Raw genomic sequence first — 26,988 nt, 5'->3', positions numbered from 1 at the left:
CAYTTTTGTGTGGCTAGCACTGAAACTTTTACAGTGTTACCTTTGTGTAATGCATCCTCGTGCATGTTGAACTCTTTAGTTACAATTATTAGAGTTGGATTTCTAAGCATAATAGAAATCAATAAGTTCAAATATTTGTCTAAGTCTTAAATCTGTTTCAGAATGTTGTTGTTCTGATCTTCAGGGCCATGTGTCTGCCCCCCTTCAGTTTACTATGATTGATATATTGTGATTCTTGTGGTGTTTTGAATGGAGACATCTCATTTCTTGCTCAAATTTACTCCTTCAGTTGTTCATAACCACTTTTAAAATACATCTTACATCTTTATTTTGTGTGGCAAAGTAAGACATATAGTTTCCTTAGACTTTTCTTGTACCTCATTACTGAAATAGTTCTTTATTGCGCCAAGTAAAATCTTGAATTCCTGTGCTGTGCTGTTACTCTTAAGTATGATTTCACTTGTTTCTTTTTCTGTGGGGATATAAAAAGAAAAATATAGTAGTGTGGGGAAATTGACTATAGTCTTTAATGTTTGATTTATTCATTTAGTTTGTTAAGCACAAGATAAACTAATGATACTTGTTTTAGCTTATTCCTTGTTGTTTTTGCAGGGTTTGGGTGTTGACKCTGAATGTTGTTTTTTAGCCTTTTCCTGGAATTTTTGACTCCTGATTCATGCAGTTGCTTTCTGATTCCCTTTTCTTAGCACATTACTTCTTTTTCTAAAATAGAGGCAATACCTGAATTTTTCCCAAATGCTATTCACAAAAGACAAATTTGTTTAGAGGATAGTATTACCAGCTGCTTTACAACTGATGAGAAATAGTTTCTGTCACAAAGGAACCTTATTGACTCAACCATAAAAAAATCCCAGCCCAACCTTTTCTGTGTTTTGGTTGAGTGTATTTGGTGCAGTGTTCTCATTTCAGCTGCAAATGTGGCTCAGAGTAAATGACTGAGTAATATTTACGGCAAATCTTTTCACCGTACRTCATCTGGAACCAACCATTATTCCTTGGCAGTCACTGCCTTATTATTGAAGATCATACGTCACAAAACTGTAGAATTAAATTTTATTTAATTGAATATTGGATTAATTATTGCATGTTACTTGAAGCAGAATGCTTTACAGGCTTCTTTCAGATYCCCCCTCAAGATGTAAAATCTAGAAACAGGAATTAATTCTTTGCTGTAAGCTATTTTGTTATCTGCAATAGAGCAAGACGTGACTTTTATCTGAATTTATAAGCTGTGGAAGATTTTGTTTACTGAAGTTATTACACATTACTTGAATTGGTCACAAGAGGCTATTGGTGAGATGAGACAGTAGTTTTACCAGTCATATCAAAGACATTTAAATTCATTTGAGTGTTAATAGTATGAGGATAGCAGTATTTCAGTATCCTTTTCTTTCTAAGATTGCACAGCTGTGCTTCAGCAGCAGATAGCCTGAGCCAAGTTAGCTTCTGCCATAGTTTGGTTGAAGAATGACAGATTTGTGCTGATAGGGAATGACTAAATGACTCTCATGGTTTAGACCTTAGCTGAATGCCAAAGCAGCCAYGACGGTGTTCCCCCCACCCACCAGAGAGGCAGAGGGGAGAGCAAAAAGCCCAAATAACACCAAAATTTACTGCTTTTAGATAATATAATTGAGAGAAAGAYATAAATATGCCCCAGAAAAAGCCAGACAGGCTGAATAACTTAAATTGCAAAATAGATTTATTACTAAGGACTACTAAGAATACTAGTGGACTGGGGAAGGGAACAGAGATAGGGAAAAACTTACAAGGAGAAGAAAAAAAAAAACAACCATTTTAGGACACCTACTATTCTCTCTGCAAACCTATCTCTCCCAGGTTGCCCTTCCCCACCCCTCCATTCCTTCCTGTGCACAAAGGGAGAGGGTATGAGAATTTTAACGTGGATCAGACTACTCATTACGGTTGTCATCCAGCACCATAGGAGAAGACTTCTTACAGCTCCAAGCTGTGGAAGTTCTTTTCCCAAGAACAGTCAGTGTATAACTGCTGRTGGCAWGGGATTCTGTTCTTTACCTCATGGGAGAACGGGAATCAGTCCTCCAAGGCCGGCATTCTTTCATTTTGAGGGCAAGGCCACTCTCTCAAATCTCCTGGCAAAACACAGCTTCTTCTAAGCATCAATTTGCTCCAGATTGGAGGTGGGGGGGGAACCTCTTCCCCCTTTTTGACTTATGATCAGTCCAGTCCTCCGAGGCCAGGTTTTATTTCAGGTGCAGGGCCTCTCTTTTCTATACAGGTCTCCCACTGMAGAAATAGTCATTTTAGAGAATAGCTTGTTTTTCTCCAGTTTGAGCACTGCAGCTCTTCTCCTTCAATTCTCTTTGACCTTGTGTCTCCATTTTTTTTCTCACGTCTCCTCACCCTCTTCCTCTGTCCTGTCCCAGTGCAGGGGATGATATTAACAACCCAAAACTAAATGGCAGCTGCCCTCTATCTTGTTTTGAATTCTTCTTAAGTACAAGACCATAGGTCATCACAGAGGTGTAACTAGCCTGTGCAATTGGCCCAGGCCTGACCAGCAGCCTGTCCATCAGCCTCAGAGCCACAATGGATTGGCTCTAAAACACAGGAAGCAGGGTTCCTTTTGCTGGAGAAGAAAGAGAAAACTTCCAGAATTCTCACCATCTTTGTGGTTTCTTGGAGCCATCTTTGAGGTTTCTTGGTCCCATCCCCCCACCACCAAAAAACCGGACTGAACAAAACCAGAACAGTGACTTAAACATTCATGATAGATTTTGGGTCTACTGTTTTGCTTCCAGGAGAATTTCTGAAAGGCCTGGAATTGTGTTTGAATCTGTGGTGTTCACCTCACTAAGTTTACTTCTGATATCTGTATTAATGCTGGGAGTACATCAGCTACTCTATTAGTTACTGAACAGCCTTAGTGTGGTGTGTATGCAGGACAAAACTTGGTAGGAGACACAGGTTTTCTTCATGTCGGTATAATTAAAACAGTGTCACGCTACTGAGTTCCATTCTGTTCAGAAACTGTAAATGTTGTTTTTGTTTAATTTTACAGTAGTACATAGTATGTATCTGAATAAAGATTGTGAGTAGTTTGGTGGACACARAATGCAGACACGTCTGATTTTGGCATAGTTTAGGTTGGGATCCTGAATAGTAGGAAAAGAAGGCAGAAAGAGTCCTTTTAATGTTAGAATGTGTTGCAGAATAATTTACTAGTTGTTGGTCTAGTTTAAGTTGGAAAACAAGCAAGAAACACTAGTGTTGGCAACGAAGCTGATCATGAAGGGTTTAAGCATAGTAAATCCTGCCTGTGGCAGCAGAGTTSCCTTGCTGGCATCCCTGTCTTACATTTTGTGATCTGTTTTAAATTTATCACAAATACCTTCCTGAGAATGAGGAGTATCCTAGAGCAATCAAATGTGTGTCAGATCACCTAAACAGAGATCTTGCTTCTAATAAAAATGTTCTTATATATAGGTCTAACTTGCTGGCGACATCACAAAGCTAGCAGCTATAAGAATGTTTATGAAACCTGGCAAAATACATAACTGGCAACTTCAAACTGGGAAGGCTATGTCCTCTAAAGCAGTTTTAAAATATATTTTTCTGACCTGCCCTTTGTTTCCCAGTTTAATTGGGAAACATAAGTTTAAGGCTGGGATGTTTGTGCCTATTCAAAGTTTGAAAGGTTTAATAATGAAAGTACTCTCTATTCCCACGTCTAATGGCTAAACCAATCATATTTACAATTAGGTGAAAGAAAATGTTTTCTTGACTTTGGTGTGGAGTATTCAGTATCCRCAGGAGTTATTTTTCACGTTAGTCCTTGACTGTAAACCTTAGAATTTGTTCATGTAGTGTTCTATAAATACATCTGTGCTTCTGTTCTTGCTGATTTTTTTTTTTTTTTTTTTTTAATTTTTTTTTTATTTTTTTTTTTTTTTTTTTTTTTTTTTTTTTTTTTTTTTTTTTTAATGTGTTTATTGAAATTTACATATATATTCATTTGTTGACTTTGTGCTCTGAGTATTGCATAGTTTTGGCCCAGGTCTCAGTCTTTACTGTTTTGTTATACTGCTTTGTAAGAAAGGGATTGACTCATCTGACAGAGCAGCACTATTAAAAACTTTTTTAGAGCTTTTTTGGCTGAAAACATGAGGAAGACTTGAATTTTCTTCTAGAGTACATTTTTCATGTAGAAATAAGATAGCCAGTATTAGTGAGCTGTGGGAGAAGGTCTTCTTACAAAATACCTTTCCAGTCCTTTGAWACTTGGTAATCGCCCAATCTTTAGTACAAAGGGTGAAAGGTAAGGATGTTAGTGAGTTAATAACAAACTTTTCTCATGGCAGTTGCATAAATAATGTTAGGAATCTTGACTAGTTTTCTAAAACCAGTAAGATAAATCTATTAAGTTAGTGTATTTGTAGTCCTGTACTTAATAGCTGATGCATCAATAACTTGGTAATTCCACAAAGTATTATTTTATTTATTATATTATTTTTTATGTTCTTACTCGGTACAAACCTAATCTTACTCATTGTTTGTCAGACTGTAAGTTCCTCAGTCTGAAGACTTTATTGTTATGTTGATCCTTCAACATAAACCTGTCTTGATAATTTCTGAAGGTTTTATGATTCTTCTGCTTGGARATGAGACTTGTGTCTAAATGAAGGAGAGTCAAAATTTTTTCTTGCTGTAATCTGCTTGTTGTTTCTTAATTTAACTTTTCTCATATTGGTTCATTTGTAAACATATGCCCTTTTGTATGCTATTATTGAATGGGATATATCAGTAAAAGTGTRCTTGGTTCCTTTTAGAAAGAAAAGTAATTTCTTTGATGGCTTATTGACTCTAGAAGTTCATTCATTTATATTTTTCTAGTTGTATGTAACTGGAATACTTAGAAAATGTCTTTGGATTTTTTGTTGATAGTTTACTTTAGGAGTGAGTGTTGAATGACTCCAGCAGAGTAAWTTTTAATCAGTTTATTGCGTGAGACATACCTTTAACAGCCTTGTCTCAATTGAACTGTAATATTTGTCCATCTTATCTTACAGTTTAAATATGGAGTTGGAGGTACCTAAAAACTTAAGTATGAGCTCCTGTTACTAAAAAAACCCAGCATTTCAACTGTGTGCAGTTTTACATTCAGTTAAATCTGACAAATCTGTTAGACTTCCTTTTAGAAGCTGGAACAGTCTTGTCAGTCATTGGAAATCGGCAACAACCTTCGTTATTCTGTTTCAGGCCAGAGTACAACAATGATTGTGAGTTACCAAATTCAGATTCCACATCTCTTGCTAATACTCATATTACAGCCACCGTAGATTAAACTGAGCTACATCTGTGCTTACTGACAAACAGGTTTGCACTCTGTTGTGCAAATGTGGAATATATGTTTGTGTCTCCCTGTGAAATGTGTGTAGCTGTTTATTATGTTTTCACTAGCTGAATTTTTAATAGTGTATATATCACAGATAAAATATTTTTCAGTCATTGACCATTTTGCAGTGMCAAACTGCAGAGCATGATTCAGTTGCCCTTGTATAATTCAGGCAGTGTTTCGTCCATTTCTTTCTCTAGTTCACAGTAGATTTCATTCTCTTGCTTATTGAGAAATGTTTTTCTAACTATGAGAAGAGTGTAGGGTAGAAAAAGTATTCTTGCCTTTTCATTGTAAGCCATTACTTTCTTTCGCCCAATTTCCAACTGGAGTATTTTACTTGATTTTGACACTCTGGACGGGTAGACTCACTGTTAGCATTGAATCTAGAGACGTTCTGAGGTTTGTGATGATCCCAGGTATCTAGGTGCCTCATAAGGAACTTTCATATAGCTACTGAGACTAACTGTTAGGGATTAATTAATAAAAGTCAGCTTCTAGGAAGCTGATACAATAGCTACTGAAATCCTGCCTAGGTAGTAGGAGAAAGTATTTCAGCAAGCCATAGCGTTCTGGATCAGACTTACCCAAGATGCTTTATCCCATTTTCAAGAAGAAATAAAGGAAGAAATGCTGCAGTTGTATTTGCATGATTCCTGTGATGTATTTGATTTGTTTACTTTAGTAATAAGAGCACAGATTTGATCCCATAAATGAGATGAGGATGGTTAGATTCTAAACCAGATCCGTGAGAAAATAATATGGGAAAGCAGAAGGGAAATACTGAACAAAAGACAAGAAGTGTAATCCCCTTGTAACATAAGCATCTGAAAGGACTCATTTCTTCTGATTACAGGGACTCGCCATGAGGTGCTAAGCCTTTTTTCATTGATTTGAAGAGACTGGCCCTAAATGGCGCAGCATGACTTTGCTCCAGCCTGGCTTAATTTTCCTACTCCACCATCATCAACAAAGGTATGTTTTGTGTTATTCTTTTGAAGAGGCATACTCATTATTACAGAAGTCTAAATGTCATAACCTCAATCACAGTAAAATGTAAATCTCTTCAGGAATACTGTGAGGACAGACGACTCCGCTGGAGTTTTTTTGCTTGAACAGCTTAGCTTCTGGAAAGAAACACATGCCTGGCCTTGGCTGTGGTTGGGTTAAGATTGTCTTCATCATGAGCTTRAAATGAATTTTTAAGAATAGTATTCTATGCTCGAAGTACCCAGACAAGGCACTGTCCTTGATATTCTTGCTTCTGATTTTTCTTTGTGTCCTGTGAATTTTACAAAAGTAGTATTCTGTCATCCAAGTGCTTAAACCCACGCTTCTTTAGACTTTCTGAGATGGGTCTGCAGCTGATGGTAGAATGCTTGTTACTACTGGTAGAGTGTCATGCATTCCCACTGTTAACGCATCTTTACTCTGGTTGTTTCATCTAGACTCTGTTACTTTATATAATGGGACGTAATGGGAAATAACAGTCTCTGAATTGTTAGGATTTGTAAATATTCAGGGAAGATCTCGAGCATGTCTGTCTCAGAAATATTTTTTCCTGATCTATCTTTCTGCTCCTTATTTGAGCAAATACAGAAGCAGAGTCAGCACTGGATATTAAAACTCCAGTCATCTGCTTCTCTATTTATATACCAATCTTCATTGTAGTAGTTTAAATGCAATATTTATATCTGCTGCTGTGAGAATGGCTTTGCTTTTCTTTAATATATTTATATAAGCTTTGTGCAGTCTTTCATGTCCATGGAAAATGCTTAGCCTTGAGAAACTTACGGCATTATTCTGATGATATTGTTAAATCCACAGATAGCTGGCAGTGTTCATTGTCCTCGTAATGCTTTGRTTATTTATGTCTACATGCACATAAATGCAGTTTTTTAGTCAGGTCGTTGAATGTGTTTATCCATATCACTCTGTTTATGTCTCTTCTACCCTGACCTAGCTAGGTTCTTTGTTTAGTATAATCTGTTTTGGGGAACATCAGGCCTATCTGTTCCAGGATACATGGTCTCTGAAAATCCAAATTAAGATGCAGTCTCTTTGTTTCTGTTCCTTGTGATTTTTGAGGCATTCAACTCTTTTGATCTGATTTTTTCAATTGARTATGTTTTAAATTGGAAAAATATTTTGAGTTTAATTTAATATGATGCTACAGTTGAAAAACAATCTTCACCACATATGTAAAGAGTGGGCTGCAAGAGCTGTACCTAAATTTTTTATATGTCAATATAAGAGGATAAAAGTACGTTCTGGAACTACTCCAGTACCACTAGAATGTATCTGAGACATGGGGTGTATTTGTCACCTCATTTCTAAGTTGTGTGAAATGTCATTACAAGTGTATTTGTGGCTCCTGTTCTCTCTTCTCTTCTTTGGCTCATGGTGTTTTGTTAGATTTTCTTATTTTTCAAAGCTCATGTTGTATGCTTACTCTGTTGTAATATTTGTGTGTAATTGCCGGAATGCACCTTATTTCCCTCCATTACATTGTTGCTCAGTGATRGGCATTCTGTGATATACAGCATATTTGGATATTAAGTGCTTGACAAGTTTGTTTGGTAGTTCTTAGTTTACAGAATAAGACTTGTAATTCATCTGTGGGACAGATCTAACCTGTTGTGCTCCCCTGTCYCCTCTATTTCCTAAAATACAAAGTTATTTTCTGCTTTCTGTATATCAAAAAATTGGAAAAGAAGAGCAGAAAGAAGGATGAGGAGGAAGGTTGAAGTGAAGAAGGCAAGATGTCTCGTTCTGTGCAGAATGGAGGCTGGGGTGAGGCTATGATATCAACAACATTTAGACTTTTGAAGGAGAAAATGAGCTTTGCTTGGTCAATTTTTATTTTCCTAAAGTGTTATCACTTTCAGGGATTACACCTACAGGAGCTTGGTTTTCCCCCTGAGCACTCCATATCTGAGATGCTTTTCCTTACGTAGCTCAAGGCTGGCATTATAGAAACCTGCTACGAGGAAGCTGTGATTGTAGCTTTCTAGTAGACATACAGATTACAGCTTGATTGAAATCCATCTCATCTGTTGCTGCTGATTTCCTTTTAACAGCAAGCATTTCTCATCTCTCTGTCAATTACACAGCAAAATACACCTACATGGGTGTGTGTCTGTCACTCAGTGGGTTTTGTTCGGATCTGGAACTAACGTATTTGTGTCAGTGCAGTATTGCTGATGGGCAGGTGGAATGGGAAGGTATTGTSAATAGTGAAACCATCTTGGGATATAGATAAAACTTTTAAGAAAGTATTGCTGTAAAAAGGGTATGAGGGGTTTGAAGGTAGACAAATGAACTCAAGTTTTGCAAATTCTCTTAATTCTCGTTAAGCAACTGAACTTCCTGTATTTCTTAAAATCTGTGTTGTTTCTTTCCCTTTTTCTTCATTGGCTGAACTGACTCAGGTAATTTCTCAACTTCCAGGAACTGCCAATAAATTTCTTATTGATTACAAAGTTTACTTAAGTCACAAATGCCTTAAGAGTCTTTGTAGACTGATACCTCCATCATGTGGGGAAAATGCAAACTGCATGATCTTTGCACACTATTTAGAAGCTTCAAATTCATTATAGCATGTACAACTCAAAGACTATATATAAAATGCTGTCAGTTAAACTTTGTGAAAATATTGTTTTTTGAAGTTACTATAAAAAAATAGAAGTTAAATTCAAAAGGCAGTATTAGGAGGTTGTTGTATGTAAATGAACACACRTAGGTATCTTCTGAAATTTCACCTAAGATTGGCAGATTTAGCATTTCGTGAAATTTTTGACAGCTTCTTCAAAATATTTTAAAGGATTTTCTTTTACTCAAATATTTAGATGATTTTGGTAATTTTTCAAGCACTTAAATATTTAAACAATTCCGTGCAGTTTTCTGTTTTTTTCTCTCTCCAAGTTTGTCAGGTAATTCACTTCCCAGGTCTCAGATTGAGAGGCTAGTCCCTGAACATTTGACTTCTGTACAATTTGTAAATACATGCTTTGACTTTTAAACATATACGCTTATTTGAATTTGAATTTTAAGCAGTGAATATTGGACAGCATCTTGAGCTCTACAGAGGCATTGTCTGTAGAACTTAGAGTATCTTTTTTTTTGTGGGGGTAATTTTTCTCTATGGGGTAGATGGGAAGAAGGAAGCAGGTTTAAAGGTACCTCCACACAAGTTAAGGAAGACACCGGTTTTGTAAGGCAAGATGTTTTTTGGTTTTGGTTACCTTTAGGTATAAATTCTAGTCAGGATGTAGTTACATTTCTTACTGCTATTCTAAAAATAAGATTTTAGTTTATAAAGTACTTCCTACTGGTATATTAARGATTTATTTGTTTAAAATTTCTCTAATGTCTTCTTGTAAGTTGAATATTTGAAGTATCTGTCTGAATCTGGACACTTTTTATTTTAGGTTTTAGTTGTATTTGATAATCACTTGTATTTGCCTTATATAAGTTATAATGACTAGATTAGTGAATTGGGCTTTGTTTGGGTATAGCTGCCTCGGGTAGAAGTGTCTCCTTGCTTTCTATGGAATGCACAYGTGTAGTCTCTGAAAGTTCGAATTAAGATCCTAGACTTTTTTTGTTTTCCAGATTGTTGTCTTCTGTCCTTTCTTGCCTTTCTTTAGATGTTTTTTTTTGTTTAGAAGCTTTTTCTTCTGCTGCAACACGCATCACTTGTGCTCTGTTCCGCTGCCAAAGCAAACTAGACACCTCTTATTTTGTATCACCAATATGTGACTCAAGGGCTATTTCAGTGTCCTTGAGCAGAAGACACAGATTTCGCTTTGTTAGTTTGACACATAGTGACACAGCTCTGAACTTGAGGTCTCCTGCATTGTCATTCAAAGTTCTTGTAAGAATGACTTGTATATACTGTGAGCAATGTGCATGTTGCAGTTCTGATGATTAAGTTTTGTTATTAATCAGATCTCAGGTCTACCACTTGTGCTCTTTTACAGTCATCGCTGAATTTTGAGAAACATTCTGAGAATTTTTCATGGACAGAGAATCGTTCTGGAGCAACTCGCAGAAGACACAACTCTTCAGAGGGGTTCAATCCTAACATTGGACGGCCGAATGGAGGTATAATTTATGGAACRCAGTGAATATCTTTGCATCACTTTTTTGTAGCACTAGCTAGAAAAGATGTCTGATTATAGCTCATCTATGCTAAATTCTTCTGCAGTAAAAGAATTATAATGAAAAGACATCCTCTGGGAGAGGATATGAGCACTAAGAATTAGTTAAAGTAATGTGATTCCAGGTGTATTTCTCTGTTGAATAGAGTAAGAATGGTGAGTTAATATGCTAGCCAGCCACATGTAAATGAGGAACTGGAAAAAAAGGTTGGCTTGTAGCATTGGCTGGCTATATTCTTTCTCTGGCACTGTTTTGTAAGATCCTTCCCTTCTGCCTGTGAATGAAAACTTGTTTACTGTGCCATTGTATCCCAGTATATAGAGCTGCCACCTTAACTTCTTAATAATTCTGCAGAGTAGAATATTCTTTTTAAATTGTTTGTAACTGCATTTCTTTAAAATTTAAAAATCCAAGGGCATTTTGGGCGAAAAGAGAGGAATGGTTGGCGTTCACAAGGCAGAAATGGTCCAGAAAATGTAAACCATCGTGGGGCATACCATGGTGGAGGTTCCCATAATCGTAGCAGCACTTACCATTGTGGAAAAGGCCAAGGACTGCATGAAAACAGTGTACTTGATAATGAAACCCACAAAAAGGAAGACAAAGAAGTACGCAACCAGTTTGAGGCTGAGGATTTTGTAAGTAAATTGTAATTATAATAAACAGGGTTTCATTTTCTCTGCAAGTACCATTTTGTCCATTACAAGTTGCTTCAAGAGATTTAACCAGTTTCAGATCATCATACAAAGAATCACCTTTCCATAGGTAACAGTGTCAGTCATTTGTCCATTAAGTTATTTCTCATTTTATATCCAGATTTTGTCACTATATGTTTATTACTGTTACTTGTGTATTTAAGTGAAACTTCAGTTGGATTCCAGTCTGCTATGGTATTTGTAGGTATTAAATTCTACAGTTACCRTATTGGAAATCTGAAATAGTTACAAAGTGATCTACATTCATGCCAATGAACCTTTGACGTCCCATACTTCAGCCTRCAATTAGGATGTAAGGGGAAGGGTGATCTTACCCCTTTTTTTTTTTGTTTTGCTTTCTCTGGTCATTTCATGTAATGATATTGGCTGCTGGTGGAGATGTTTTGTTGGAGAAGAGAAACAAGTGAGCATTGACCTGTTTGATTCCTAGGGGAACTGTCTAGTCTGTCAGAAGAGGTCACACTGCTGGTGTTATTGCGATTTCTTTTCATCCCACAATTCAAGACTTACTGTTTTAATTATGATAAAACTTTGTTTCAGCCATCTTTAAACCCTGAATATGAGAGGGAGCCAAACCAGAATAAATCACTAGCTGCAGGTGTATGGGGTGAGTATTTTTGATGTCTTAAATGCAAAAATGTGGCAGAAATCTGAAGTTGTTTTGTTTGAAACAAAAGCTTCTTTTTAGAATTATAAAGGTATGGATTGAGAAAACTTCAATATTATTACAATATAGATACCTTTTTATTARAGAGATAACACTTGTATTTGGGTATCAGTCAGTTGGTCTCAAAATGCAGCCACAACTAATATTCTTTCTGAGAACAAATATACATATCTTTTTGTAAAGATATCAAGAATTTAACTTCAGTTTCATTTTCAAGAGGAAATGCAATGAAGGTTGGTCACCTAAATTAGTGGTGTTGATTGCTAGCTGAAGGCTTTGTAAAAGAGTGCTTCTGACTGATTAGACATGTTGGAGGAGTTTAGAGAAAAACCTGGGTTGGCTGGAAGAGTAGGTTAGCTTGCAGAGTTTTAAGGTTTCTTTCTGGAAACAAGTGTCTTGGGCTGTTGATTATGTTTGTGAATTATTTGTATAACAAAAATGGTCCTGAGCATGGGTATTGAGCAGACATCTAGTCTCCTAGTCTCATCTTCACCTAGTTACATTTGGCTATCTTACAATTCTAATGGGCTTTATGTAATCAATTGTTTATCCTTAAGAAGGTGATAGCTTTAGATAGTAGAGGTTTTAAAGTGCTTTGAATGTGCTCAAAATAAGGACATTTCTCTTTACTTAAAAAAAAAGCTTTTACTTAAGTCTACTTAAACTAGCGCTAATACTGAGGTTTTAAAGGTATTTTAATTTGCTGATTCCTATTTTCWTACCTCACTAACATCTTTTGCTTCACCAATATATTATGAAGTAAAATTAGATATTTATATGGAGGGGTTCGCCTATATCTAATTGCTGTAAACCTTTGCAGCTTAATAAACAATTGGGCAGATTTCTGGTTTTGTGTTGTTAGCATCTTTCATGTGATAACCTACCTTTCAATAAAAGAGTCTTGTTTTGTGATGGAAAAATTGAAATTAAAGCTGCTGTTACTCCCTTTAAAAGGAAACAAGATTCAGGACAGAGGAGTGTAACAATTCCTTCTAATATCTGTTAAAAATCTCATAGATTCTATTTTACCTTTTGTATATGTGATGGGAGCCAGCAAGTGTTATGAAAAGACTTGTGCTGAAGTGTAATGAGCATGAAGCTTACATCTGTCTTGAAGTGACAAATACTTTGTAACGTCTACCTGTTAAATAGATCTAAAGTTTTGCATGCTTTTAAGAAATGGTTTTGCTTTTTTTTTTTTTTTTTTTTTTTTTTTTTTAACAGCGGATATGGTGACTCTGAGGTAGAATTGCTTGCAGGGAGCGGAAATAGTCCTTGAAAAGGCTCTTAACACAGCATTGGAATGCATGTGCAAAATTTTTTTTTTCACTTTTTGASTGTTTTAGAACTGTTGTTAATAGATGTGTAACATTTCTAAATGTTAATTTCTCTAGTTTGAAAGCTGACTGTATGTCTCCTAATTTGTGTTCCACTGAACATGGAAATTTTGTCCTATTATGCTCATCTCAGGCATGGAGCTAGAGAAACTCGTCTTTGCCATGGTGTGAAGTGTGGTGCACATCTTGTCTCATGTTTATAGAATCTTTGTGTGGAACTTTAAACTGAGATGTTAATAAATATATAATTAATTATTCTTTAARAAATCTTAAAGGGAATATGAAAGCCAAAATCTCTTTTGAAGTTTGGGTATCTATCAACAACTAGCATYATTTTGATTTTAGAATTGCTATGCAGCATTATCTAGAACTGTGTAGCTGGCTTCTTCAAAGAATATCTTTACTTTCAAAAAGTGCAATTCCTGCATTGCCAAGTGAAATATTTTTAAAATGATGGTCGTAGAAAATGTAACAGAACCTGTGTTTTTCCAGCTTTGCACAGTGTTTTATTTGTATAAGTAATACTGAACTAAGTTCCTAATTTATGTCTGTTTGCTCTGAACCATATGTCCGATACCTTATGAGCCCAAAATTAGCAAGATTGTGTACATATGCACATGCACACACACATGTATATCTGTATATACACACACTCCTTTTTTTTTTTCCAGAGTACCCTTTAAATCCTAAATCTAGATCTCAGAGAATGTTGGTCATTAAAAAAGGCAGTRCAAAAGAACTGCGGATATCTGGATTCCCAGTAGTGGGAAGTCTTCATTCACAGCCTGTAAGGAATGGAACTGGCACAAGTGTCTATAAAGGTTTAGTCCCCAAACCTGTCACTCCACCTGCAAAGGTGAGTATTGGATACTAGTGTCATGAAAAACATGCTGAGAAAAATCATGCTGTAATTCTAAACGGGTTTGTTTAATCCCTGAGAATATTGTTCTTAGATTATTATGTGTCCAACACTTGCAAAGTGCAACACACACCTAAAAAGAATAGAAACGGCATTTTCTCATTTTTCTGTTTAAATTATGCTGTAATTTAGTCCCTCTTTGCTTCTCATCTACTATTTTTGAGAGATGTGCWTGTGAGTAAAAATGGTGGTTTTGGCTTATGGAATAACAGTGCCTTTTGTGTATACAATTTTAACAGAACAAAATTAGGTAATTATTGGAGAGGTATAGTCAGCATAATAATACCTTCAGAATTCATCCCAGATATGACATTATAACCTGTTAGTGTCATTCTGATCTCTTTCCAAATGCAACTTGCCATGTGCAGAATCGCAAAATATTCAAGTTGGAAAAGACTTTTCTGTTGGAAAAGACACGAATCATCAAATCTGACTCTTAAGTGACTGGTCCCTATAGGCATCAAAYCCATGACCTTGGTATTATTAGCACAGCTTATAACCAACTGAGTTATTCTCAGTGGCTTCATCTCTAGTTTTTTGTTTCAGGATTTTTTCTGTGCTCTTGAGAGCATATGATGGTCTGGTTCTTAATTCTGTAACATTCTGAATCTAAATAATACTTTCAGCTGTTGAAGTCCCATATTTAATTTTCAGTACTTCAAATATGAGAATCTTAATTGTTTTAAAATTTTAGTCTTTATATAAACAGTGTGAACAATATTTATGAGCAGATGAATTGCTCATAAACAGCCTCTTTTTTCACAAGAAAACAGATGTTTGCACTACATTAAAGTTGCAGTTATGATTTGCTTTTCCTTAATAATTTTTCTGAAGATTCTTGAAAAGAGTCCTTTTATAGTTAATGACTCTTTACATTTCTGTTTATATCTCTGTTTAGCCCACACAGTGGAAAAGCCAAGCAAAAGAAAATAAACTTGGGAATGCATTTCCTCATGAATCTGCATATGGTGTTGGCAGTTTCAGTCCTTTCAAATCAACTGTCAAGGCATTTACTGTAACACAAAATTCAGTGAAAGAGGTAAAGCAGTGGCTGTAGTCAAATCTATAAAACATTTAATTTGTTTAAATGAAGGTGATCAGTTAATTTTATGCAGTATTAAATATATTTTTTGGGAAGCCAGTGCTTGGGAAAGGTGGAAGGCATATCACAGGCCTTTAAGTACTCCACGGTTTCCTTTATAGGTTGGATTCAGAATAAAAACCTGCATTGGGAAATACAATCTGATACAATTAAACTTCAAAACTGCTAAAGGTAGTACATGTTTCAGAAGGCCCACTGATCATTAGCAGTGTTCCGTAAAAACCTGCATCTCTAGGTTTACATGTAGAAATTATACCAAAATACAGATCTTCCTTCTGCTTTTGCCTGTGAATATATGTGAAACCTAAACCAAGATATCTGTGTCTTTAATTCACAATTTTCTGAATGAAAACACTTCTAACATTCAATCTTTTTCTGGCTTCTTACACTAGTGTTATCGGTCAAATTCTTCATCCCCTGTTGATAAATCTGGTCAGCCTCGTTTAACAAAATTGACAAGAATGCGGACTGATAAGAAGAGTGAATTTCTGAAAGCATTGAAACGAGATAGAATGAAAGAGGAACATGAAGATGAGAATCATGATGGGCAAGAGAAGGTGATTTTGTTCTTACCTGTTGTAGATCCAGTAGCAGTAGGTTTCAGACAAACCATACGCTACTCATTTTGCCGTAAACAGCTGTTAAGTAATGGTCTTGGATCTCTAAATGAAGGAAAGGAGTTACATTTTGATGAGTTACATTTTGAAAGGAGTTACATTTTGAAAGGAGTTACATTTTGAAGGAAAGGAGTTACATTTTGATGAACAAACATTGTTCCAGGTACTGCTCTTCCTCCAGTGCTGCTTAGTACTTTCTTTTTGTCTTTCTGCATTATCTGTTAGTGCATGTTARTAACTTAGGTACTTGTGTGTCTTCAGCAGCAATAAAAAGGATAAATTAACCTTAGTAAACTAACCTAATCATGGATTCATTTCTTAGTATTATCAAGTCGAATGTTTAATCCAATGCTATGTCAGCAAACTACGTATTCAAGTGTCACATTTACATGCCTCTTAAATATCTGCAGGCGTGGTGACTCAGCCACTTCAGGGCAGCCCATTCAGTTCTTGATGATCCTTCCTGTGAAAAAAGTCCTCCTAATGTCTAACCTAAATTTCCCCTTCACAACTTGTGGCCATTTCGCGTGTCCTGTCCCAGACTTGACCAAYCCTCACCTGGTCACAGCCTCCCATCAGGTAGCTGTAGAGAGTAATGAGGTCACCCCTGAGACTTCGTTTCTCAAAGTTTAATAGCCCCAGCTCCCTCAGCTGCTCCTCACAGGATTTGTGCTCCAGACGCTTCCCCAGCTCCGTTGCCTTCTCTGGACTCGCTGCAGCCCCTCAGTTCCTTCCTGCAGGGAGGGGCCCAGAACTGGACACAGCCCTSGAGGTGTGGCCTCAGCAGTGCCCAGGACAGGGGGACAATCCCTGCCCTGCTCCTGCTGGCCACACCATTGCTGATCCAGGCCAGGATGCCATTGGCCTTCTTGGCCACCTGGGCACACCCTGGCTCATGTTCAGCTGCTGTCACAGCACCCCCAGGTCCTTTCCAGCCCCTCTGTCCCAGCCTGTGGCACTGCCTGGGGTTGTTGTGAGCCAAGGGCAGGACCCGGCCCTTGGCCTTGTTGAACCTCACCCCATTGGCCTCAGCCCATGGATCCAGCCTGTCCAGATCYCTCTGCAGAGCCTTCCTGCCCTCCAGCACATCAACACTCACACTCAACTTTGCAGGTGTCACCTGCAAACTGATTGAAGGTGCACTTGTCCAGATCATTAATAAAGATATTAAACAGAACTGTCCCCAGTACTGAGCCCTGYGGAACCCCACTCATGACGGTCCACCAGCTGGATGTAACTCCATTCACCACTAATCTCTGGACCTGGCTATCCAGGCAGTTTTTACCCAGTGAAGRGTGCACCTGTCCAAGTGTTGGCCTGCCAGCTTCCGCCGGAGAATTCTGTGTCRAAGAAAGGCTTTAATATATATAGTCCAGACAGGTAACATCCACAACCTTTTCTTCATTCACTAAGCAGATCACCTTGACATGAAGGTGATCAGGTTGGCCTGCCTATCCCTGCCTATTCTGCCTGCACCTGATTTCCTGGTTGCCCTKCATGTGCCATGTGATGGCGCTCACAGTGATCTTCTCCATTACCTTCTTTGGTACCAAGGACAGTCTGACAGATCTGTAGTTCCCTGGAATCTGCTTCCACCCCTTTTTGTATGTGRCCGTCACATTTGCCAGGGACCTCTCTGGTAATGAGGACAGCTGGTAAATGATGGAAAATGGCTCAGTGGWTGCTTCTGCCAGCTTCCTCCATACTCTTGAATTGGCCCCACAGACTTGTGGAGGGCAGTGTTTCATGCCTTGGCTGCTTAATAGCCTACAAAACAAGAAACTTGGTTCTGCTTCTTRAACCATTCCTTTCTGATTTCTAATTACTGTTAGGGTACTATTCTTGGTCTAATCGTAGGACCAATAGCTCAATATATGCATAAATCACGGGTTTTTACTAATTGAGAGCTTGAAAGCCTATAAGGTCTGTGTATAATATACATCAGGTTTCTTTCAGCCTGAATTGATTCATGTAGTGCTTGACTGACACCAGAGAATATTTTCAATGCTACTAGCCACCACCAGCTTACACATAGTCCAGGTGAAGACAAGTATTTTGTTAATCAGAATAAGGTTATTAAAAGCCTGTTTGCTGTAAATGAGTGGTCTAAAATGTCTCATTAAAACAAAAAATCCTATAAATTACAAATCAGCCAGATAAACAAGTGATTTTGAGGAAGGGATATTAGATTTCTGAGATATTAAAAAGGACATAGTGCCAGTGTACATGCTTATAGAAGTGAGATTGACTTTTCTGACCCTGATCCTATTTCAGGCAAAATAAAATTTGCTATAACGGGACTGTACAATTTACCTGTATGTGTGGTTTAAGAAAGATCTGCATATTTCCAATAGGCATGCTATGGCTGAGTGCCCTGAGATGGATATTGGGGGTAGTTTTAGATTTAAGATTTTGATTTAAGGCTAAAAAGATCTTGGGAACCACCTAGAGGTTGAGAATTATGAAATAATGAGGCAAATCATACTCAGCAGCTGAATCACACATGGAGGAAGCTATTTTGCCCTATATATTACAATTGTTTAATGAATTTATAATTTTTTCTTGTGTGACATATTCTTCAGGCATATGATGTAAGAGCTGAATATATGTTTACTGAGATATGTGTTCTTAACACTATCTTGCTGGTGGTTCTGAAATTTCTGAAAGCAGATAGCACTGGGGGTGGGGTAGGAAATTATGGTCTTGATTCTGTGCTCTWAGTGTGGTTTCTTAAAAGTGCAGAACTCAGTGGTTGCATGATTTCCTCTTGAGGTGGGTAATGCTGTTGTATGCCTAGTTTAGGGATTTTGTTGTTGAAAGAGTGTTAACTGGATAATGATTGTACTCTTCTTTGTTTTTTACAGTTGGTAAGGCTTTTGAGGCCATTTGGCTCATTCATAAATAAGAATTACAGGTTTCTGCATGAGTACTTAGAAAGAAATACCTCAGTTTTATAGACTAAAGACCTTTTAGTCTTTGAGTGAACCTGAATAGTCTACTTTTCAAATAAATTTTCTTTCTTTACCCTGGTAATTTACAGTTGCTGTTCACAACAGCCTGAGCAGCTGGGATTGACTGCATGTGTGTAAGGGAACTTGTCTGAATTAAAAGGGCAGTATCCAGTCTTTCTGAATTAATGGCAGAGAATTTGCTCTTTGAGATATGGGTGTTGTGGTCTGCCCCTTAGATGAAGTAAACTTGCGCACTTAATACTTTCAGACTCCTGACACTCATAGCTCTGATATTTAATTAAGAACATTATAAATTAAACAGCATGTTATTTCTGTAAGTGTGAAGGGCAGCTGAAGTAAGTTTGGATTTTAAGATATGTGTGAAACTTCGCAGGAAAAGAAGTTTGGGGAAAAGTATGTGAGTTGCTTTCTGCATTACTTGATCAGTAGTGTACCTTAAGAATTCTGTAGTATGTAGGTGGTGCAGGTGCCAGAAGGGTGAACAGAATTACCTCTGAAGTACAGAGTCTCTCCTTTAAACTTAATTGAAATTAAACAGAACCACTGAATAGCAGCATTTCTAGATATTTACTTGTGGATAGATTTCACTTTTAAACTTTTTAATGTAAAATTACTTTTATGTTTAGGATGATGAATCCTTCAGCTTGCATAACAGCAACAGTCCTCATCATGAGAGAGATATTAACCGAAACTTTGAAAATGAGATTCCACAGGAGAATGGCAATATTTCARTTACACCTCAGCAGATCATTCAGTCTTCAGCTTTCCCTCAGGCAAATGTTCTTTCAAGCTCACTTGAGGCAGAGCATAGGTATGTACTTTATATAATATAAAGAGTGTTCCTACATGGTAACTGAGCATGTTCATAAATTCTTAGTAGTTCAGAAGWGAGAGTCTGAAAACTGAGAACACATAAAATGTTTCTTGAGTAATGTCAAATGTATCTCATAGATGTACTATTTTAACATGAAATATACTTTGTTTCTTAGACCTGTGTGCTGACTTACATCAAATTTTTAGTAAAGAAAGTTTATTTCCTAATAAAGAATATGGCAAACTGCCTAATGACTTCATCCCTCTGATTTTGGTCTAGGTGTCTGGGAGGAACAATGCATGTAATTGCTATTTGTATTAATAACATTTTAAATGCTGCATCTTATGGAAAACTCCAGTAAGTTTTTTGTCATTATTAAAGTAATTCATTATTTTTGTAGCTGTCTTGCTGACACTGTTAGTGATACCACAAGACAGTCCACTATAAGGTGAGAAAGTAATTTCAAAAAAATKATTGAAGCAATTCTATTATCCCACTAAAGCAACTGTAGTAGCAACTGCTAGATATGAGAATGATGCTGCTGGAAAATCACAACCCAGTCTGTAATTAAGCTAGTCATGAGCTCTGACAGGTTCGTGCAGGTTTCAGGCAACTACAGAATTGGAGTGATAGATTAGACAGATCTTCTTTTCTTGTTTGTGATAGAGTCTATATATACATTGAACTGGACAACTTTTCCTTTTTGTAGCATTTGTAGGAGAAACTTTTATTTCTCTTATTCCTCATGAATGTGAAGAGTACAAAGTTTTTTCTGACATTGGCTGTGGAAACAGAAGGCCTTGGTTTGGGCAGAGACTTCACTGACATAAGTGACACTGTGCGGGATGAGTTCTGTGACTTGATTGTTATGGATGGTTACAGGCTCCTCAGGAGGTGTAGGCAGGGAGCAGAGGTAGGGGTGTGATGTAGTATCTAATGGAGGGGCTGGAATATATGGATTCAGTGTTGGAGTCCGCTGTATGCTGCCCATCCAGGATGATGGTACTGTAGTTCAAGAAACTAAGGAATACCTCTAATTCAGCTACTGCTGCTGTCCTAATGGGAGACTCTAACTTGCCAAATGTTAACTTGGAATACCATGGACATGTGAGGACTACAAAAATGCTGCTTGCCATTGTAGAGAGAAAATCTGTGATGTTGAGAAAGAGACAATGTTCTTTGTCAAAAGGGTGGTTGGGCACTGGAACAGACTTCCCAGGGAAATGGTCACAGCATCAAGTGTGACAGAGTTCATGTGTTTGGACAACATTGTCAGGCACATGGTGTGACTCTTGGGGTTGTTCTATGCAGGGCCAGGAKTTGGACCCCATGTTCTTTGTGGATCCCTTCCAACTCAGGATATTCTGGAATGCTGTGAAATCTTCAGCCWCTAGAGGCTGATGATTTTTTTGACTGAAGATGGGAGTGAAATCTAACTCTTCATTTTTCAGTTYAAGTTATCTTAAGTGCCCTTCTTAGGATTTCTGGGCAAATGTCTTTCCTTTGAGGCATCTCAGAGAGGCTGTGTGTCCATACTGCCCCAGCCCTTTGGCTTTGAGCTCAGCATGCATGTGGAGGACAGATGTTATGGTTAGCCTTTTTGTGGTAAATTGTGCCTGGAGTCACCAGCTTAGCTCCCAGGATGCTTTTGTATACCTAGTAACAGTATTGGCACTTTTTGTATAAAAGGACTTCTAGGAAGTTTCCAACATGCATCAATCCTGTTGGTATCAAGTTTGCTAATCCAAAGTAACTTTTTTATGTAGTTCACACTTTTAACCATTCTAGAGTGGTGTTGATTTAAAGGGAYAGTGGTACTGCTAACTTTACACAATGCTGCTTAAAAGTTAGTTAGCCATTACCCTAAATTGTACGTACATTAACAGGAGCTCCTTAACTATTTTTACATCATTGAATGCAATGTTGACGTCTGAGCTTGCTTGCAGTAAAACTTTCTAAATCAACTATGATTGAATTGTTGTGGTTTTTTTGTGTGGCYATACAAATGCATGTATTCTCTTAGAGTTTTGGATGACTTGTGTATATTTTGCTGCTTTCTGAGGATTTAATTGTTCCTGCCTGTTACACTGTTTGATTTGATTCAAATGGTACAGGGGATGCAATTTCCATTTCTGTTACTGTCCTACTGACTTTTTTTAAAGCAGAGTAGTACTGTTCTCCTTCTACAATTCCAGGCTTTTGTTAATGGCTCTRAGATCAGTGATTGGAGGCTTTGGTTACCTGCAAGCTTTCCCAGTACATGTGCAGTCTATTGGGACAATAGAGCTCCATGTGGGAAGGGTTGTGTTGAAGGGCAATTTTTGCCAGTGTCTGGATAAATGAAGTGCCTGGCATATGATATCAGCTGTGAGGTTGCTTTACTTCCCTGTTTTAATATATTCATTTTTTAGCTCTGGAGTGTCAGTTATGCCGTGTATTTTAGAAACTTATTTATTTTTTGTGAAATAGATTTAATCTGCTTTCAAGTTTAAGGCCAAAAGATGCCTTCTTTGCCTGAAGAAGGTCTTAATCCTTTTGGCAAAAATTTTGCAACAAGTAGACTAAATAWCCTCATTGTTAAATGTCACAGTGTCCTCACCCCTGTTTTTGCAGCATCCTCAAGTGTATAACCACTTTCTTCCTGATCAAATACTTCCATCCCTCTTTTGGAACTAGCTAAAACATGTTGATCATTGCATCAAGCTTAGTTACAAGAAGAATCTTCCTTCCCTTATTTCTTTTTCATCCCAAAATTCTCTCCTAGTTGTTTGTGCTGAAATTCCAGCATGTGCTGTTGGCTGGGACTCAATTGAGAGGAAGCCTGACACAACTCTTGACATTAGTATGTGCCATAAAAAAAATTACATGACACTATTGCATCCTGAACTGGTTTCCATTGAGGGACACCACCATTCCTCATGACTACTCTGCTTTGTTACTCAGGAAAACGTACAAAATCCCTCCCTGTGTCTTTCTCTCTTCATACCGTTCTCAGGGGAGTACATTGCTGCTTTGCTAGCAGTTATAAATTATGTTAAGGAAATACGTTCTTACTGTTTTACCTGACACAAATCTCTTACCTGAGAATGAAGGTACAGTTTGCTTCAAATATAGTGGTAGAATAGGGTCATTTTTGCGGGACCTGAGAACTCAACTTCTGTGCTTTGCATATCTTTTACAAGGCTTTGAACTCACACTTATGTAAGAATTTGTTTAAAAAAAAACAGGTTGATTAATCAATGCATTTGTCACAGATCTTTAGGCACGTATGGAGGCAGAGCTTGAAATGTCAGAATTTCTGTAGCAAATTCCTTAATGCTGTCCTTCTTAATTTGAAGGTTGTTAAAGGAGATGGGCTGGCAGGAAGACAGTGAAAATGATGAAACATGTGCGCCACTAACTGAGGATGAGATGAGAGAGTTCCAAGTCATTAGTGAACAGGTAACACTAAGTTAATTTTCCATTATAAACCTGTGGTGGGTTACCCTAGATGGCTGCCTTTGAGGAGGATCTACAATAATTTTGATCATTAGCAATGTTGCTGTTTCACTACCATGTCAGTACTGTGCTTTTGGAAGAACAGTTGCCTCAAAAAATAGGATATTAGTGCTGACAGTAACTTGGGCCTATTCACAAAGTATTAAGGGAAGGGGAGGGGGGTGCTTCTGAGTCATTTCAGTATTGCTGGTGGTAGAAATACACAGGCTTTCAAGCTCCTCAGCTTAGTCTGAGAAAAGAGATTATTCTTTCAAGCTTTTTATACTTGAAACAAGTTTCCTTGGTGTTCTGAGAGCTGCATTTTCTTTTTTGGGAATTTACATTTAATCTATTTGTAACAAAGTATGAAAAAGCAATATAGACTTGATTTTTCCTTAATTGGTGTTATGGTTTTTTTTTTTTTTTTTTTTTTTTTTTTTTTTTTTGTTTGTTTGTTTGTTTTTTTAATTAGCATTGTTGAGTATGCCTGGTAGGGTCAGTGAGATGGAGTCAGAAAGGAGAATCGTGTGTGGTGCTAAATCTGAACATTTTGGCATTTACATGTCTAGCCACGCATATGCTGAGTAGAGCATTTGGAATCTTAAACTCTCAAATGCTAGTCTTACTGCACACCTTCTACATTAAATGCGAAAATGCAATAATTCCTTTCTTTTTGTAGAATGACCTGTTTCCTTTCTCTGCAGTGTCTTTGACTTTCCAGTTGCTGGGATACCCATTTCTCTCTGCTGCTGCATCTCTTCTGGGCCCCTTCCTTATTGCCCCTTCCCCTTCTTAGCACAGATGTTTGCAGCACTGTGGGAAAGGGGACTGAATTGCAGGGAGAGATTTTTTGGGAGGAGGGATCTTTGGGAGGGATCTGTGGGATGTGGGTGAGAACGGGCGAACTGTCATTGACTGCAGGAGTTCAGCACAACTGGAGACACTTGGATGCAGGTGGCTGGCCAGAAGTGAAGGCTCTCAGGGGTGTTACCCTTTGTGTGTATATATGAAAAGCTGTGGATTCAGCGTAGCCCAGAGGTGAAGATACAGAGAGCGCTGAGCTGCAACTGATTGTTGTGTTTGGCATTTTCTTTCTCTAAATGCATCATGTTTTCACATTTCAGTTACAAAAAAACGGCCTTCGGAAAAATGGCATTTTGAAAAATGGCCTCATCTGTAATTTTAAATTTAGCCCCTGGAAAAACAGCACTTTCAAACCTGCTCTTGAAAATGAGGATTCTGAGACGAGCAGCAGTGATACATCAGATGATGATGAAGTGTGAAGAGTTCTGTAACACCTGTAGAAGCCCATTTGTTTTCATGAAGAATTGGGGATGTGTTGTCCAAAAACAAAAATTCTAATTTATGTAGTGACATGGCTGCCACAGGAAGAATGATGAGACTTTTCTCTGAAGGAAGCAAGGAATGTTTTGTTGGGTGTATTGARAATCACTATAATTTCTCTGTAAATGAATGTTGTGGAATGAGGCCTTGGGTTCATCCAGCATTGACTTTTATCACTGAACCATTTCTGACAGGCAATCTGACAGTGTTACAAATCAGACTTTCTCACTTAATAAAAAAAGCAAAGAATTGTGTCATGTCTTGCAAAGCTTGTGTCTTAAAATGTCTAAGGGAAAAAAGGACAGGCTGACACGGTGTTTTGTTTGCAAGTCATTTCTTTCTTACAGTGGAAATCAACAAGTCCACTATGTATGCAAGAAGGGCAATGTAGCATGTTGGCTAAAATGAGCAAAGTGCACTAAAACTCTTCTGTAATTGATTTGTTGAACTGTTCTGCTCTTTTGCTGTTTGTACTATTGGCATTATTAATGGCAAAAGACCTTGATATTACAGTTCCAAAATTCTAGAATTAACTCTTAARTTGAAATCTTTAAGGGGTATTGTAAGACCATTATTCTCACAGTGACTTGTGGGAAAAAAGCCATTTGATTTTACTATTCAACATGCAGAAAAATCCTTACACTGACTGGATTTGTTGATGGGAAATAAACTGATTTACAGAGTATTGTCTCAGTGCATAKCATCATGAGTATTGTTTTTAAATCTTCTACATTTTATTTGTATTTATATTACATGTACTCTGGCAGCAATATCTGCATTTCAGGACAAGATAAAAAATACTTTATTCAACAGATCTTGCTTTTATAGCAGCAGAAGTATATGTGTGCAATAACCACCTGTTTTGCTTACTCTGTGTCAGACCCTTTCTTTCTGATTGCACATTTAAAAATGAAAATGGTATTATTTATAGTTTTACTTGGTTTATTTTAGTTGTTTAAATATTTCCACAGTTGTACAAGCTGTGTAGCATTAATTCATAAGCACAACTGCTCTTGGGGATGTCACATATGTTTATATGTGGGATGTCTTGGGGATGTCACATATGTTTATAATATAGCATATATATATATATATAGACACTCCCCCTTCAAGGTGTTTTTGAATTCTACTATTTCTTACAGTAAATTATTTGCAGTTTAGAACTTGAAAGCAAAAATATTTATAAAATTGATATTTTGTCCATATTTCTTTAGAAAAATAGTTTTTTTATAATGTGGCATCAGTTTTGGGCCAAAGTTGGTATGTTTCTCTTTTTTATTTATTATTAATTTAAGTATGTATTTCTTTTCAAGAGGTCAGTTTTTGTATTAGAAAAGGTTGCAAATGTTGATGTAGTTAATTTTGGCATGGTGTATTGAAATACTTCATTTTCTAATCTCAATTCAAGAGGATAAAAATGTTTCTATTTTAAAAAGAAAACTGCCATATCTGTAATGATGTTTTTCCTACCTGCATGCCTTGTACGTCTTTCTCCTTCCCCTGTCCTGTAGTTTTTTTATCTGACTTTGACACCTTGGTATAGTTTGTTCACTTTTTGCTTTTCACATACTATCAACAGGATCTTCTGCCTCCCCTAATTATGTAATAGTATGTRGATGCTCTATTTTAACACTAAGTGAAAATGGTTTTGCCTTGACATTTCTCAAAGTGGGGTAGAGGCTTCCCCCCTTCCTTATGCAGTTTAGTAATTACTGTCACCACAGTAATTAATTCTTTGGGAAGATAATATAATTGTAGAAGAATTGTGTTAAAATTGTATAGACTTTGGAAATTTATGAGTTGCAATTGAGAAAATTCTCTTTGGAGGAAGTAGAATTACTAGTCATACCTGGTACTTCTCTTTTGCTGGTTTATGTCCTGAAACTGGTAATGGAAGCACGGGTTATAATGAACTGTGAGCAAAGGAGGTAGCAGGAATTGGGCAGTGGTTTCGCTCTGTAAGTTTTTTGTATATGGTTTTTCCTCTTGTGTCTGCTGCTACTTTTAGGTTAATTTCTGGTCCTGTACGATTGTCCCTTCTGCCATTTCAGACACCTCTCCAAGGTCTGTGTGGCCCCTGGTTTAAATGGTTATCTGCTTGCTCTGTCACTTCAGTTGGCTCTTCACTGCAATGTGGAAGTGGGCAAGATTTGGTATTTCCACTGAGGAACTGGATTCCCCTATGTTATATTTACTTATGATAAAGCTGGGTAGAGTGTTTGTCACCTTTCGTGTCATCTTAAGAAACTCTTTATTTAGTGACTTACTGTGAAACTCTTTCAGAAAGTTTTTTATTTGCTTGGGAATTGTCACTTGAAACAATGTTTTATTTTCATAGCTTCCATAAAATGTATGAAAGCATTTTATTGCATGGTTCCCCTCCTGTTTTTTTTCAGTGCTTGATGATAAAGAGAATAATGAACCTGATTCTCTAGTATTTAACAATACAGCTTTATCCATAT

At 37.1% G+C, this 26,988-nt stretch overlaps 1 protein-coding gene across 4 annotated transcripts in view; it reads left to right on the top strand.

The window, feature by feature from the left end:
• The window catches only part of GPBP1 (GC-rich promoter binding protein 1), a 36,996-nt gene extending 11,772 nt beyond the window's left edge, over positions 1-25,224 (top strand). For 2 of the 4 annotated variants that reach the window (XM_057389668.1, XM_057389667.1), the window contains exons 4-13: positions 6,255-6,373; positions 10,356-10,504; positions 10,976-11,199; positions 11,818-11,884; positions 13,953-14,137; positions 15,099-15,239; positions 15,695-15,859; positions 19,518-19,702; positions 23,044-23,146; positions 24,307-25,224. In XM_057389668.1, coding sequence (XP_057245651.1) covers positions 6,321-6,373; positions 10,356-10,504; positions 10,976-11,199; positions 11,818-11,884; positions 13,953-14,137; positions 15,099-15,239; positions 15,695-15,859; positions 19,518-19,702; positions 23,044-23,146; positions 24,307-24,465 — 1,431 coding nt within the window. In that variant the 5' untranslated portion in view covers positions 6,255-6,320 and the 3' untranslated portion in view covers positions 24,466-25,224. The remainder of the gene's footprint in view (positions 1-6,254; positions 6,374-10,355; positions 10,505-10,975; positions 11,200-11,817; positions 11,885-13,952; positions 14,138-15,098; positions 15,240-15,694; positions 15,860-19,517; positions 19,703-23,043; positions 23,147-24,306) is intronic. The other 2 variants (XM_057389669.1, XM_057389670.1) reach the window with 2 other exon arrangements.
• Positions 25,225-26,988: the final 1,764 nt, after the last annotated feature.

Source organism: Malurus melanocephalus, unplaced genomic scaffold, assembly GCF_030028575.1.
Source record: "Malurus melanocephalus ecotype Western Australia unplaced genomic scaffold, MMel_1.1 scaffold_18, whole genome shotgun sequence".
Lineage (NCBI taxonomy): Eukaryota > Metazoa > Chordata > Aves > Passeriformes > Maluridae > Malurus > Malurus melanocephalus.
This window is presented reverse-complemented; position numbering and strand designations above follow the sequence as displayed.